The sequence below is a fragment of the Scyliorhinus canicula genome, chromosome 2 (genome assembly GCF_902713615.1).
Source record: "Scyliorhinus canicula chromosome 2, sScyCan1.1, whole genome shotgun sequence".
NCBI lineage: Eukaryota > Metazoa > Chordata > Chondrichthyes > Carcharhiniformes > Scyliorhinidae > Scyliorhinus > Scyliorhinus canicula.
Genome location: NC_052147.1, coordinates 15,376,046 through 15,390,700, shown reverse-complemented (window position 1 = coordinate 15,390,700; position 14,655 = coordinate 15,376,046). Strand labels below are relative to the sequence as shown.

Genomic DNA, 14,655 nt, shown 5'->3' with positions numbered 1-14,655 from the left:
ACCTCGCACCAAACCTCTCCACCTCTCTGAATCCCTCAACGCCATCGCCAGCGGCTCGATTGCCAGTGCAAACAACAAGGGGGACAGGGGGCAACCCTGCCTGGTCTTTCGGTAAAGCCGGAAGTACTGTGACCTCCTCCCATTCGTGGCCACGCACGCCATCGGGGCCTCATATTGCAGCCTCACCCATCTAATAAACCCTTCACCAAATCCAAACTCACCAACGCCTCCCATAAGTACCCCCACTCCACTCTATCGAAGGCCTTCTCCGCATCCAGCGCCACCACTATCTCTGCCGCCCCCTCAATCGCCGGCATCATGATGACATTCAACAATCTCCGCACATTCGTGTTCAGCTGCCTTCCCTTCACAAAACCTGGCTGATCCTTGTGTACAACCCCTGGCACACAGTCCTCTATCCTGGTGGCCAGGATTTTTGCCAGCACCTTGGCATCTACGTTGAGGAGAGATATGGGCCTGTATGAACCACACTGCTAGGGGTCCTTGTCCCGCTTTAAAATTAACGAGATCAGCGCCCGCGACATCGTCGGGGGCAAAGTCCCCCCTTCCCACGCTTCATTAAGTGTCCGCGCAAGTGGTGCTATCATAATGACATGCTTCTGGACTATTGCCTGTGCTGTTTGAGTTAGTTTCTATTGAGCTGCTTGTGATGCCCAGCCTGCATGCTTGTCTTGCATTTGAAAGGAAACTAGAGCAATTAATGGTCAACATGTTACACTTAAGCTGGTCAAGTTATTATAATAGCATTTCAGAACTTTGTTTTTCTATAGGCAAGAAAATATTAAACAAAGATTAATTGTCTGCTCCAGGCTCTTTAAATTATGGTTTACGGTCTAATGCTCCTCTGGTTCTATAGTGTAAGCTGCTGTACTCCCATTTAATCAGTACTGTTTTAGTTGACTTTTATAATGAAATGTGTAATCTCCAAAATCACTGTCTTGTGCAGTTATGTTAAATGTCCATCACATAAGTGAAATGAGTTTAATTTATCTTCTCTTCCCAAGCAGAAAGGACAGGCTAACCTGAAATTAGGCCTGCATCTAGAAATGTAAAGGCCAGCTGCCTTTGTTTTTGGGCGGCACGGTAGCACAGTGGTTAGCTTTGATGCTTCACAGCGCCATGGCTCCAGGTTCGATTACAGGCTTGGGTCACTGTCTATGTGGAGTCTGCACGTTCTCCCTGTGTCTGCGTGGATTTCCTCCGGGCGCTCCGGTTTCCTCCCACAAGTCCCCAAAGACGTGCTGTTAGGTGAATTGGACATTCTGAATTCTCCCTCAGTGTACTCGAACAGGTGCCGGAATGTGGCGACTAGGGGATTTTCACAGTAATTTCATTGCAGTATTAATGTACTTGTGACAATTATTATTATTATTTTCTTAATTCTCCTATTTCCTCCTTTATCCAACTAACCATTCCCTCAACTTTCCAACAATGACATGTTTAAAGTGGCAACATGCCATGTTTGGAGTCTTGGACAGTAATTTGCATTGTCCTCAGTCAGATATGGTTGCTACCCGTTTTTTTGATATGATGCATCTGTTAGTACTTGGTCCAGTTTAGTAAATCATGCCTTTTTTAAATCCTTTTCAGATTGGAGTGAATGTGCCTATCCCAGTTCCATTGCCCATGTTCTCATTTACTGGATCAAGAGGCTCATTCAGGGGTGATACCAACTTCTATGGCAAACAGGTTAGTTTCTAAGCCAGAGCTGGTTAGGCAGCAGTAATATAAAGTTCACAGGATGTGGTGTTTAACCTGCTTTTCTTTGATGCAATAGGGTGTGGAATCTTCCAACTCCCAGCCTTCTGTAGCCCTGTTCTGTCTCTAATCTTGAGACCTGGGAAATGTAATCTTGAGACCTGGGAAATGCCCTTAGAAATGTTACTAGCATGCCCACTCCAGTGAGGGACCAGGAGTTTACAGTGGCATCTCACCAGTAGATTTCACACCTAACCATTATTGTTGGAGAACTTTGCATTTTTTTTGATGTGTAAAAGTTACAGCTACATTGAGTCCCACTTGCCCCAGTATTTCAGATATACTTAAATGCTAGTGAAGTAGGGTTGCCAACTCTGGTTGGACATATTCCTGGAGGTTTCCTCCAATGGTCCCCTGTCTCTAACCGCCCTATCTCATGTCCATCATGGTGGAACACCCTCTTTAAGGGCTGGTTTAGCTCACTCGGCTAAATCGCTGGCTTTTAAAGCAGACCAGCAGCACGGTTCGATTCCGGTACCAGCCTCCCCGGACAGGCGCCGGAATGTGGCGACTAGGGGCTTTTCACAGTAACTTCATTGAAGCCTACTCGTGACAATAAGCGATTTTCATTTTTCATTTAAACCCCAATGGAAAGTGAATGGACTCCTGAGCACCTGATTGGATTGTTCTTCAGTCTGTCAACAGCCTTTATTCTTGTGTGTGGTAACTTTTATAATGGATAGGAGTGTTCAAAGAAAACTTTTTTATAAAAACTTATCCGCCCTCTGATTTTTCTGGTGAGTTGTGTCCTTGAGACTCTGGAGAAACCCAGAGGGCTGGCAACCCTGGAATTGGATCAACAATTTGATTGAAAATGTAGGTGTCTAAGGTCATTCTTAGATTTCAACAGTTTGTCTCCTGAAATAATTCTTGAGCCCAACTCTGAAACCCAAGAATCATGATGCATGTAATCTTTAACTTCTGTTTTTCAATTTTGTCCCAGGGTATTCAGTTCTACACTCAAGTAAAGACAGTCACATCCCAGTGGAAGGAAGAAGATTCAACCTTAACCGGCCCATCTGTTGTCATGCCAACGATGGGACGTTAAGTTCACTTCACTGAAATGGCAAGCTGCACGTTCAACATAGCCCTCAGTACTAATGTCTTGGATCTAACTTATGAGTATTTGGGCAGGAGTGGGTAGGTTAGAGCAACACATACGTATGTTTCCTGGGAGAGGCATCTACACCAGGGGATTGGCAAGAGGGAATGAAAAGAAAATTATGGAAATCATTTGTTTGATTTTGACTGTCAAAGTGCAGAATGCTGTTCCTACTTTAAATATTTTCTAATCTGCTGGAGAAGCTCCCAAATTCTGATCACGTACCACACATCTAGATATAAACACTGATTTTAAACAAAAAGTTCAACTTTTCCCCCCTCAATTTGAACTGCATGCCCAGTGTATTTTTTTCTTCAATATGATTCACATACACTGGGGAGTAATTTGGCAATTATATCTAGCGTGGTGAGGATGTAACAAAAAGCTAGCTGACTTGCAAGTGTGCATCCCAAAACTACCTGTTGGGTTGTTTTAAACAACTATTTTAACTCCAAGGACGGACGCCCTGAATGTGGCGACTAGAGGCTTTTCACAGTAACTTCATCGAAGCCTACTCGTGACAATAAGCGATTTTCATTTCATTTCAAATATATTTCTGAGCTGTTTCATACTTAATTTCAGGATTCCATGCACAGTTACCTTTTATTGGGTAAGAAATTGTAACTGGGCAATTTTTAGCCCTGTGATTAAGTGATGATTAAATGTGATTGGGTTTAGGAGTCTGAAGTTTTTTATCTCCACATTCATTTTCAGTAATAAATTGCCCGTATTGTCCTAAAAAGTAAGGTTAAGGGGGTTGTTGGGTTACGGGTATAGGGTGGATGCGTGGGTTTGAGTAGGGTGATTATGGCTCGGCACAACATCGAGGGCCGAAGGGCCTGTTCTGTGCTGTACTATTCTATGTTCTAAATTAATCCTTAATCAGGTGCCTTGGACTAATGTGTGCTTTGTCAATGTGAAGTCTGATATGAGCTGCAGCAGTGACACCATTACTCATCCAGTGAAATGCTCTTAGGAAGGTCCCAGATTAGAAACTGTGATTTAGTAAAAAGCACTAATGTAACAATGGAATTTTTAATGTTGGTTTTTCTTTGCATCCCTACTAATCTGTTTCAGACAGGCATGGCAAACTCTGAATGTCACAGCTCACTCTCTGAATGTCATGGCCCTCAAAAACAAAACTGACAGCAAACCAGTTGTTGTTGAATAAGATGACGGTGACAATATTATGCACAAGTGTTTTCTTTAGATGGATATCACTTTAATCTAAATGATCAATTACTAGGTTGAGACCATTTGGCCTTCTCTGCCATTCAGTCAGATCATGGCTGATCTACCTCACTTCCACCTCACACTATCCCTGGATCCTTTGGTATCCAAAACTCTACTTTTAAAACAAAACTTGACAACTGACTATCCACCATACCCATGTGGTAGTATGTTCCAAACACAGCCTTTTTGAGTGAGGGGAAATAAATTCTCCTCATCTCAGTCTGGTGGCTAATTGTTTATTTTGAGATTGTGGCCTCCTGGTTCTAGACTCCCCAGCCATGAGAACATTCTCAGTATCTACTCCCTTAACAATTATTTGTTTCACAGAGATAATTTTTCATTCTTCTAAACTCTTAAGTCTAGTCTGTTCAATCCCTCCTCATAGGACAATCCTCTGATTCCTATAACCAACCGAGTGAACTTTTGCAGTGCCTCTGGGGAAAAATGTAGCCTCCCTCGAGTATTGGAGACCAAAACCATACACAGTACTCCAGATGTTGTCTCACCAAAACTGTGTATAATTGAAATAAGACTTATCTTATTCTTGTACGCCAATCCCTTTGTAATAAAAGCTAATACTATTTAACTTCCTAATTGCTTGTTGTACTTGCATGTTAACTTTCTACGATTCTGTGCAAGAATACCAGTTGCCTATGAATGTAAACATTTCCCAGTCTTTCCAACTTAAAAAATGTGCTTTTTTAATTTACCTTCCAAAGCTTTCTCATTTCTCCATATTATGTTCCACCTACCACGTTCTTCCCTACTCATTTAACTTGTCTATATCCCTTCTCTATGCTCCCGCTGAATCTTGAATCGTCAGCAAACTTGGATATGTTGCTACATCTAAGTCATTGATATAGTTTGTAAATAGCTATGATCCAAGCATTTATCTTTGCAGTACCCCATCATCAAACCAGTTTTTTCCTACTGTTGGTTAATCAATCCTCAGTACTAATCAATCCCAGTCTCCTGAGCCCTAATTTTATGTAATAACCTCATATCGCACCTTAGTACATTCTTTTTAAACATTGAAATACATCATAGCCACCAATTTTTCCTCTTAATCTAACCTGTTAGTTATAACTGTAAACTCCAACAGATGATTTCCCATTCATAAATGTTGACTGCCCAATTATATTATGATTTAAGTACCCTGTTACCATGTGCCTATGATAGATTCCAGCTACAGATGTCAGGCTAACTGGCCATTAGTTTCCTATTATATCTTCCTCGTTTTTTGAAAAGTGGGTTTATGCCACTATCTTCCAGTATGTGGACCATTCTAGAATTTAGGGAAGCCCTAGAAGATTAAAACTGACACTGCTATCTGAGAGCACTCAACGTGATTATTGAAAGTTGTGAATTAATATGGAAAATAAGCTATCCAGTTAAATCTGTCTTGAAGTGTGCAGTATATAACACTGAACAAACTGTTTGAACTTTTCCCCCTTCAAGGTGGGGAAAAATCACTTGGTTATACATGAAGCAATGTTCCTGTTTGTTTGAGCATGATGTAACTGACTAATCATGTTAAACTCTTGCTGCAATTTGAAAAATTAAACTTTTTATAAATGTTTTGTGATTTTATGGATATCAAAACACCTAGGGGTTTTCAGAAAGGAACATAATAAAAATCGGGATTTCTGGATCCCATGGATTGTTGGAATTTAAAATCACAATGGTGCCTAAAATTCCTCTTGAAGTTCCTTTGACAATTTGGTTGGTAAAGGTGATGGAGCTGTGCAAACCAAAAGATCCCAAAGAGTTAGCTAATCTCAGCAAAGGCTGCAACTAGCTCAGAGAATGCCTTGAATACGCCTGAGGTAGGAAAAGAAAAACAACTGGGAAAACACTTGCTGTCTTCCTCTCGGAATTCCCTCCTGAAAAGTAAGTGCAAGTCAATGGTGGGAGGGAACTGGATGGGATAGGTTGTGTTTTCCTTCCCTTCCCTTGTCTCCATTAATACACAAGAAGAATGGCTACTCTGGTATGGTCTTTGGAATCCCAATGTCCCATCAAGAGTTAATGTCTTCAGCGAGAGGAGAAAATGTGCTTTTTTAGATGAAACATTAAATAAAAAACAATGCTACTTATAATCTGGAGTAATGTTGAGTGAGATGTGATATCTTGTGTAAATTTTAAATAAACTTTCACAAGTTCTTTAAAACAATAAAGTTCAAGATTGCTACTCAGTAATTTAGCTTGTGACACTTTCCTTACTGGTCAGGAACCAGCAAATAACAGCAAGTTCAGGGAAAGTGGAATATATGTGCATGCAGTCTCATTTAAAAAACAAAATGCTGCCAAAATGATCAAATCAGAGGGGATGAACATGTTTTGCTGCAAATAACAAGTTTATGAATAAAAGATTAAAAACTGCAGATGGTTGACATCTTGTGCTTTGAGAGAAAATGCCCACTTTTTTACCTTGCAAGTTTTCAACCTTGGTCATGCAGTCATTGTAGGTGCTTGTTGGTAATAGGATCTTCTCCTGACTCTTGTGTTTAAGAGCTGTTTTACCATTAAGTGAATACAAATTGGTCACATTTACAGTTTACAGCATACAGTCTAGTTCCTTCCTAAAGGCCAAGCAACAATTTTTCTTGCAAAGGAAACATTTTAAAGATTAGTTTAGTTTTAAACATAGGAGTTCTCTTTTACCTAACGATCTGTACTTGGGATCAATGATTCCTCTTTCACCATTGAGAGTATGCATCAGTAACTTGGCATGGCCAGCATTTCTTTTCATCACTAATTGCCCTTGGGAAGGTGTTGATCAGCCACTATCTTAGTTGAGCTTGGTTCCCAAGAGCTACTGTGGTTTGTGAGATGTAAGTAAAGGTTTTAAGATTTTTATCTTGTGATTAATGAAGGAACAGTATATTTCCAAATCGGGACAGTGTATAACTTGACAGAGGTGATATGCCCGTGCGCCTTCTGCCATTGTTAATTTAGGTGATGGTAACTGTGGGTTTGGAGTTATGCCAAAGAAGCTTTGGTGGGTTGCTTCAATGTATTTTGGGGATGATGCACATTGTAGCCGGAGTGTACAAGTTGTGAAGTTGGTTTATGGTGGTACATAGGGTGCCAATCAAGCAAGCTGCTTTGTCCTGGGTAATGTTTTTTTAAATAAATTTAGATTACCCAATTACTTTTTCCAATTAAGGGGCAATTTAACATGGCCAATCCACCTACTCTGCATATTTTTTGGGTCGTGGGGGCGAAACCCACGCAGTCACGGGGAGAATGCGCAAACTCCACACGGACAGTGACCCAGAGCCGGGATTCGAACCTGGGACCTCAGCGCCGTGAGGCGGCTGTGCTAACCACTAGGCCACCGTGCTGCCCGCTCCTGGGTAATGTTGAACTTCTTGCATAGATGGAGATGCACTAATTCAGGAAAGCGGAGAGTATTCCATCACACTCCTGATTTGCCCCTTTAGCTGGTGGAAAGACTTTCAGAGTCGTGAGGAGCACTGCTCAATTAAAATAAAATAATTTTTATGTATATGAGCATTCCTTATGCAGGAAGACTCTGGATTGGTGCCATGCAGAATAATGCCAGCAGTGGGGGTTCAATTCCCATCCTGGCCTCCCCGAACAGGCGGCAGAATGTGGCGACTAGGGGCTTTTCACAATAACGTTATTGAAGCCTACTTGTCACAGGAAGCGATTATTTTTTTATTTTTTTTATTTTTATTTTTTTAAATTTAGATTAGCCAATTATTTTTTTTTAATTAAGGGGCAATTTTAGCGTGGCCAATCCACCTACTCCGCACATTTTTGGGTTGTGGGGGCGAAACCCACGCAGACACGGGGAGAATGTGCAAACTCCACACGGACAGTGACCCAGAGCCGGGATCGAACCTGGGACCTCAGCGCCGTGAGGCGGTTATGCTAACCACTAGGCCACCGTGCTGCCCTAGGAAGCAATTATTATTATTATCTGCAGAATGTTTATTATTTGCTTGCTAAATGTGGGAAATGTTGACCAGTCTACATTTTATTGCCTGTCCCTAGTTTCCCCTGAATGAATGGACCAACACAGTGGTGGTAAGATCAAAACTCTGAAATTCCCTACTTGAATATGAATATGGAAGAACAATATAGGCAAGTCAGAATGACATAGAGATGATCGTGTTCTCATGATATTGATTGTGGTACGAAGAAAGCAGTTTTAAAGCATTTAATCCTCATCTATATGTTTGGAAGAGTTTCACAAAGCAGTTGAGGCCAAAACTAATTTTTCAAGGAGTTGGATATAGTTCAAACTCCACATGGACAGTGACCCAGGGCTGGGATTTAACGAGTCCTCAGTGCCATGATGCAGCAGTGCTAACCATTGCACCACTGTGCAGCCCGATTTTCTATATTTCTAAGTCTTAAAAAAATTAATTCTTGGGATGTGGGTGTTGCTGTCTAGGCTGGTATTTATTGTTCATTCCTAATTGCACTTGAAGATGGTGGTGAGCTGATTTGAACCGCTGCAGTCCATGCGGTGTAGGTACACCCACAGTGCTGTTGGCCTTGGGAGAAAATGTTGGACCAGCTCGGGTTGTGTCCATCTGCTGCAGTTTTAAAGAGTAAGAGCTGACTTGATTGACCCTATCAAGGCCCTCCGGATCTTGTGTGTTTCAATGGGGAAAGCATGTTTTCTCTTGTGGGAGAAGTACTATAAAAATAAGGGGTCACCCATTTAGGACAGACGAGGAGATGTTTTTTCTGTGGGTTGAGTGGAACTCTCCGTCAAAAGGCAGTGGAAACAGTCTTTCAGTATTTTTAAGGCAGCAACAGATTATTGATAAGCAAGGGAGTGCATGGCTTTCGGGAAGGTGGAATGTGGAGATAAGGTTCCAATCAAATCAGCCAAGATCCTGCTGAATGGCAGAGCATGCTCTAAGGGCTGAGTGGCCTACTTCTGTCCCTAATTTGTGTGCTGTCCTGCCACATTTAAATTGCTCAATTTTTGAAGCCCTAACACTTCAGCCATGAAAAAATTAAAAACCAAAAACTGCACATTTTAAATCGCATTTTTAATTTCATGATTTGCTTTCTACTGCACATATTTTGGGAAACAAATGTAATAAGCAATGCTTGGTTCTTTTATTTTGACATAATATCTGGTAATATAATTTCTTTAGGCAGCTTATCTGACATGCTGCTGACGAGGCTCGATTCGTGCTCAACAGCAGCTTGAGTGATAAAAGTAGGATTGTAGGTCTTCTCTTGAGCGCTGTGAAGAAAATAATGTTTGTCAGCAATGAGATGGACAAACCAAAATAAGCTGTTAAAATTGAGTTTCTTGAACAGACCTTGTCCTCAACTTCCCAAATTGCTACTTTTCTGTCCAACTTCCCTGCCTAGAATCTGTTCATTAACGTCTTAAGACTACCATGCTGCAGGACTCAATGTGGTGCAATATTCTCCATTAATGTATTGTTTGCTTAACAAAAGCACTCATTTTTGGATTCTGAACTTGTGCTCAATGGTGGTATTGAGCAGAGGTCAACCCTCATCTACTGCCCAATTATTAGCATCTTTGTTTGAGACAGTGAGTTATTGCAGAAAGAGTTATAAAAATGGGAGGAACTAATCTTAGAAAAGTACTATTCTGGCTACCCACGATGCTTCCACTGAAGTAAAACGGGTTTCTTTCCAAACTTGCAGCCCATTCCCCAGTATTATACAGATCGGAAAATAATCAAAAAAAAGTGGGCTAGTCAGTAGGGAACAACATCTATGCAGCACACCATTTGTGAAAGATTTCTAAACTGTACAGTGATTCTGATGTAGTAACTACTCCCTATTACTACATGAAAAGAAAATGTTGGGCTTACACTGGTCATTCAGGGGATCTGAAAGGAGCTTTCATTTTTTTTCTCGCGTATTGATTAGTGTACTGTGCAGCTTTATTTTATGTTAAATGCTGATCAGTTCTTTGATTTTCATCTTCAAACATTCTCCACCTGTAATTCTATCTGGGAAGTGGTAGAATTTTTCTGGGTTTGATCCTGCCTTTACTGAAGTAGTGTTTTCCAATGGAGGCAAAATGAGGGTAAAATCAGAGGGGCAGTTTCTTTCCTGTTCTCACTCTCCCATCCTGTACCAGTTGCTGAGCAGTACTGGTAGATCTTTACTGTGCTTTCAACCACAAATGCCCTGAAATTGTGTATTTTTAGAAAAAGAGGAAATACTTCAACTTTCAAAAAACTGAATGCTGGAGGTTTCCCCAATCCTCTCCCTCCCCCCCCCAAACCACAACCCCAGTAACGTCCCACCATTTTCAAGATGATACAGCCATTTGTACTGGCAGTCAAAGTTCACCCTCTAGCAATGATGGGCTATCTGGTGGGGGAAAGATGGGAAAACAGCTGCAGGGAAATCATTCTCCGGCCACCAACATCTCCTACATATGGGTGTATCCTCAATCATTTGTGATCCTGCATCCTCCATAGTGTGTTGATTCTCTGAATTACAAGTCTCATGGAAATATATAATTAAATCATGTTTCCCACAAGACTTTGGTTTGCGATCCTTACCCAGCTGCTTCTGGTTCATTTACAATCACTTTATAATCCGGAAGTTGTTTGTTCTTTGGACTGCAAGTAAATAAGACATAGATTATAAATTATGTTTTTATTTGCAGAACATTAAATTCTATCCTACTGAATAAACAAACACTTCGCAACAAAGCAAATGTAAAATCATAAAAAACCCACGACTGAGAAATTTAACGCTGTGGTGTGTGTAGTGAATCCTTTCAGCATCAGATTTAGCTTGCATACAGAGTAAAGGCTCCATCATTCTATCAAACGCATCTACAGCAAAGGCGATTTCCCAATCCGTGTTCACTCTTTTTCTGCCCCCAAGTTAGAGATTATCACCTGCTGAACTAGTGGCGTTGATGCAGATAGTGCTGGAGCAATGATAGTGTTTGAAAGGAAATGAGTGAAATGAAAATCGCTTATTGTCACAAGTAGGCTTCAAATGAAGTTAGTGTGGAAAGCCCCTAGTTGCCACATTCCGGCGCCTGTTCGGGGAGGCTGTTACAGGAATTGAACCGTGCTGCTGGCTTGCCTGGGTCTGCTTTCAAAGCCAGCGATTTAGCCCTGTGCTAAACAACCACTTTCAGAAGATGGCTAAGATTACCATGACTGGTAACCGAGGCTGGTTTAGCTCACTCGGCTAAATCGCTGGCTTTTAAAAAGCAGGCCAGTAGCACGGTTCGATTCCCATACCAGCCTCCCTGAACAGGCGCTGGAATGTGGCGACTAGGGGCTTTTCACAGTAACTTAATTGAAGCCTACTCGTGACAATAAGCGATTTTCATTTCACCTATATTGTGCCTTGTACAGCACACATACAGTAAAGGAAACTAAAGTGGGATCTATTACACATACATTGACTACCTTCCAGAAATAGAATGTAATTTTAAAAAAAGCATTTTTCAAGCCTTAAGCGACAGAGTATGCAGTCCTCCTTCATAATTACTGACTTGGATCATGACAAAAATGGCAGATGAGCCTGAAAATTCTAAATCCCACCTCCCAATACAGCACTTCCTATTTATTGGGAAATAAATTGGGTTGGGGCTCACACATGCACAGTTTGCACAGGTAGCCGGCCAATTAAACCATTAAATTTTAATAGATCAGGAATGTGACTCCCGATGTTTGCAGTTTACACCAGGTCTGAACTTGGATTTGGATTGGTTTGGATAGCCAGGGTATCCCTTTGGAGAGGTACAGTACTCCTTTGGTTCTGGGTCCCTTTGGGGGAGGTCCATGCCCTTTCAAATTCTTAAAACATATGCATACTTGTTCCTATCAAGTTCATGGGATTTGTCGAGAAACTCGAGGATCTACGAGAATATTTAAAAGACTTGTCTTTCAAATGTCTTTTTTCAAAAGTTTAAAGTGTTATAAATTGCTTGCTATGGGTACATGAGCATAACTATGGATATAGGGAAAGAGATTGGTTGGCATGGATGGAGGGCGAGTTATGTGAAGTCTTTTGACCCAGGGGCATAGGTTTGACATGGAGGGATTGGATATAGGGGCATAACAATAATCTTCGTCACAAGTAGACTTACATTAACACTGCAATTAAGTTACTGTGAAAAGCACCGAGTTGCCACTGAGAATTCAATGTCCAATTCACCTAACAGCACGTCTTTCAGGACATGTGGGAGGAAACTGGAGCACCCGGAGGGGACCCACGCAGACACTGAGAACGTGCAGACTCCGCACAGATCATGAATCAAGCCAGGAATCGAACCTGGGATCCAGGCACTGTGAAGCAACAATGCTAACCACTATGCTGCCCTTTGACATGGAAAGTTTCAGGGAGGTGGGACACAGATTGGCATGGAGAGGATGGGTAGACAGGCAAAAGGTTTAATAATGGAGAGGTACAGACGCATGTGGTGGCACAGGTATGAATGGGGCACAGTGCTCTTTGTGTTTTTAGATTTTTTCCCTCCAATGTTTCATAGTGGCAGAGCACAGAAGCGACCTTACAGCCAGCTGACTTCCAGGCCTCTATTGGCTTTCACCCCCTCAGGTCAGATTCTTTTGAGGTGGGAGACTGTGCATCTGACCCAGGATCAAAAATCCAGGCCCTTGTTTTTACAAGAGCGTGTTACCTATTGGCGAAAGGGGAAGTGAAGTAATAAAAGTATTAATCGCTGTGCAATAATAAATTTGACCTCAATAGGGAGCCGCATTTTGGGCAGATGTGAGGAAATTCTTTTTCTGTTTACTTTTGTATCTTTTTCAGCACCAATGATATATGGAGCTGGTAACCCAAAAGTTAGATTCTTATCTCTTTTCAAATTAATAGCTACCTACTCATGTAGCTGTCAACACCTTGTTGCAACTTTACTTCAATATATTTACTTCAATATACTGCTTGGGAATAGTAATCTTCCCAATAGCCAACCAATTGAATGTCACCTGTCAGAAAATATATCCTATTTTTAAACAAACTTAATTTAGATCGGTAATTAATGCTGGCTGTGCCAACAGCACTCATCCTACGCAAAAAAAATTACTTTGACCAAGAAGATATTAAGCTTCTTGAATATTGTTACAGCTGCACTAATTCAGAGCAGCAAAGCATGTTCCATCACACATCCGACTTGTACCATGTAGATGGTGGAAAGGAGTTAAGGGAGTCAGGATGACACGGAAATAATTTTTATTTTTTTTACGGGCAGCACAGTGGCTAGCTGCCTCACAGCGCCAGGGACCAGATTTCAATTCCGGCCTCGGGTTACTGTGAGTTTGCACGTTCTCCCCATGTCTGTGTGTTTCCTCCAGGCGCACCGGTTTCCTCCCACAATCCAAAGATGTGTAGGTTAGGTGGATTGGCCAGGCTAAATTGACCCTTAAGTGTCCAAAAGGTTAGGTGGGATTACGGGGATATACTGAGTTAAAGGGACCTGACCCTAGGTGGATGCCCTTCCAGAGGTTCAGTGCAGACTCGATGGGCCAAATGGCCTCCTGCACGGTAGGGATTCTATAATTCTATCATAATCTTTATTAGTGTCACAAGTACGCTTAACATTAACACTGCAATGAAGTTACTCTGAAAATCCCCATGTCAACACACTCAGGCGCCTGTTTGGGTACAGAGAGGGAGAATTCAGAATTCACCAAACAAGCATGTCTTGTGGGCGGAAACCGGAGCACCCGGAGGAAACCCATGCAGACAGGGGGAGAACTTGCAGATTCCGTGCAGACAGTGACCCAAGCGGGAATCGAACCCGGGACCGTGGCGCTGTGAAGCAACAGTGTGCTACATTGGTGGGTCACTCACCATAAAATATGCAGCTTCTGACCTGCTGCAGTAGCAGCTATGTGGCTGTACGTAAATGTGTGGAAAATGTTGATGGTACGGGACTTGGCAATGGTAATACTAAAAAAAAGGACCTCTTTTTCTTAATCTTTCCAATTAAGGGGCAATTTAGTGTGGCCAATCCATACCCTACATATCTTTGAGTTGTGGGGATGAGACCAAAACTGCTGGGGAAAATGTGCAAACTCCATACGGACGGTGACCTGGGGCTGGGAATGAACCGTGTCCTCAGTGGCGTGAGGCAGCAGTGATAACCGCTGAGCCACCGTGCTGCCCCAACAGAGAATATCTTGAGGGGTCAATTGCCAGGCACTTGTGCGTTGCTCAGCATTACTTGCTACTTAACAGCAAAGCCTGGATATTGTCCAGGTATTGCTACCTATATACATGGACCCCTTCAACCTTTGACTGATTAGGAAATGAGCTGAACATTGATCATGAGGACATGAACTTTGGGACATTTATATATTGTCAATATACAGAGAGTCAACCTTTGTGAATATGCAGAGTCAATACCTAATAATTATAAGGTTTCTTTTTTACACTTTTAATTCAATTGTTTGCATTAAGCATCATAAAACATAATAAATTGGGGATTTTAGTGCCAAAACATGGAATTATCAGAATTTAAATACAAAACTTTAAGAATGTGCCATCGTATTTTATTGGCTAGTATACAA

The 14,655-nt window shown here is 41.7% G+C and overlaps 2 protein-coding genes across 4 annotated transcripts in view; one reads left to right on the top strand and one right to left on the bottom strand.

Moving 5' to 3' along the window:
• aldh6a1 (aldehyde dehydrogenase 6 family, member A1) overlaps nucleotides 1–6,309 on the top strand; it is a 45,469-nt gene extending 39,160 nt beyond the window's left edge. For all 3 annotated transcript variants that reach the window (XM_038774089.1, XM_038774081.1, XM_038774096.1), the window contains exons 11-12: nucleotides 1,612–1,710; nucleotides 2,723–6,309. In XM_038774089.1, coding sequence (XP_038630017.1) covers nucleotides 1,612–1,710; nucleotides 2,723–2,827 — 204 coding nt within the window. In that variant the 3' untranslated portion in view covers nucleotides 2,828–6,309. The remainder of the gene's footprint in view (nucleotides 1–1,611; nucleotides 1,711–2,722) is intronic.
• A 2,822-nt stretch (nucleotides 6,310–9,131) lies between these two features.
• LOC119951017 (basal body-orientation factor 1-like) overlaps nucleotides 9,132–14,655 on the bottom strand; it is a 29,327-nt gene continuing 23,803 nt past the window's right edge. Inside the window, exons 10-11 of the mRNA XM_038774054.1 lie at nucleotides 10,657–10,716; nucleotides 9,132–9,350 (exon numbers count right to left, since the gene is read on the bottom strand). Of these exons, the coding sequence (XP_038629982.1) occupies nucleotides 9,221–9,350; nucleotides 10,657–10,716 (190 nt within the window). The 3' untranslated portion in view covers nucleotides 9,132–9,220. The remainder of the gene's footprint in view (nucleotides 9,351–10,656; nucleotides 10,717–14,655) is intronic.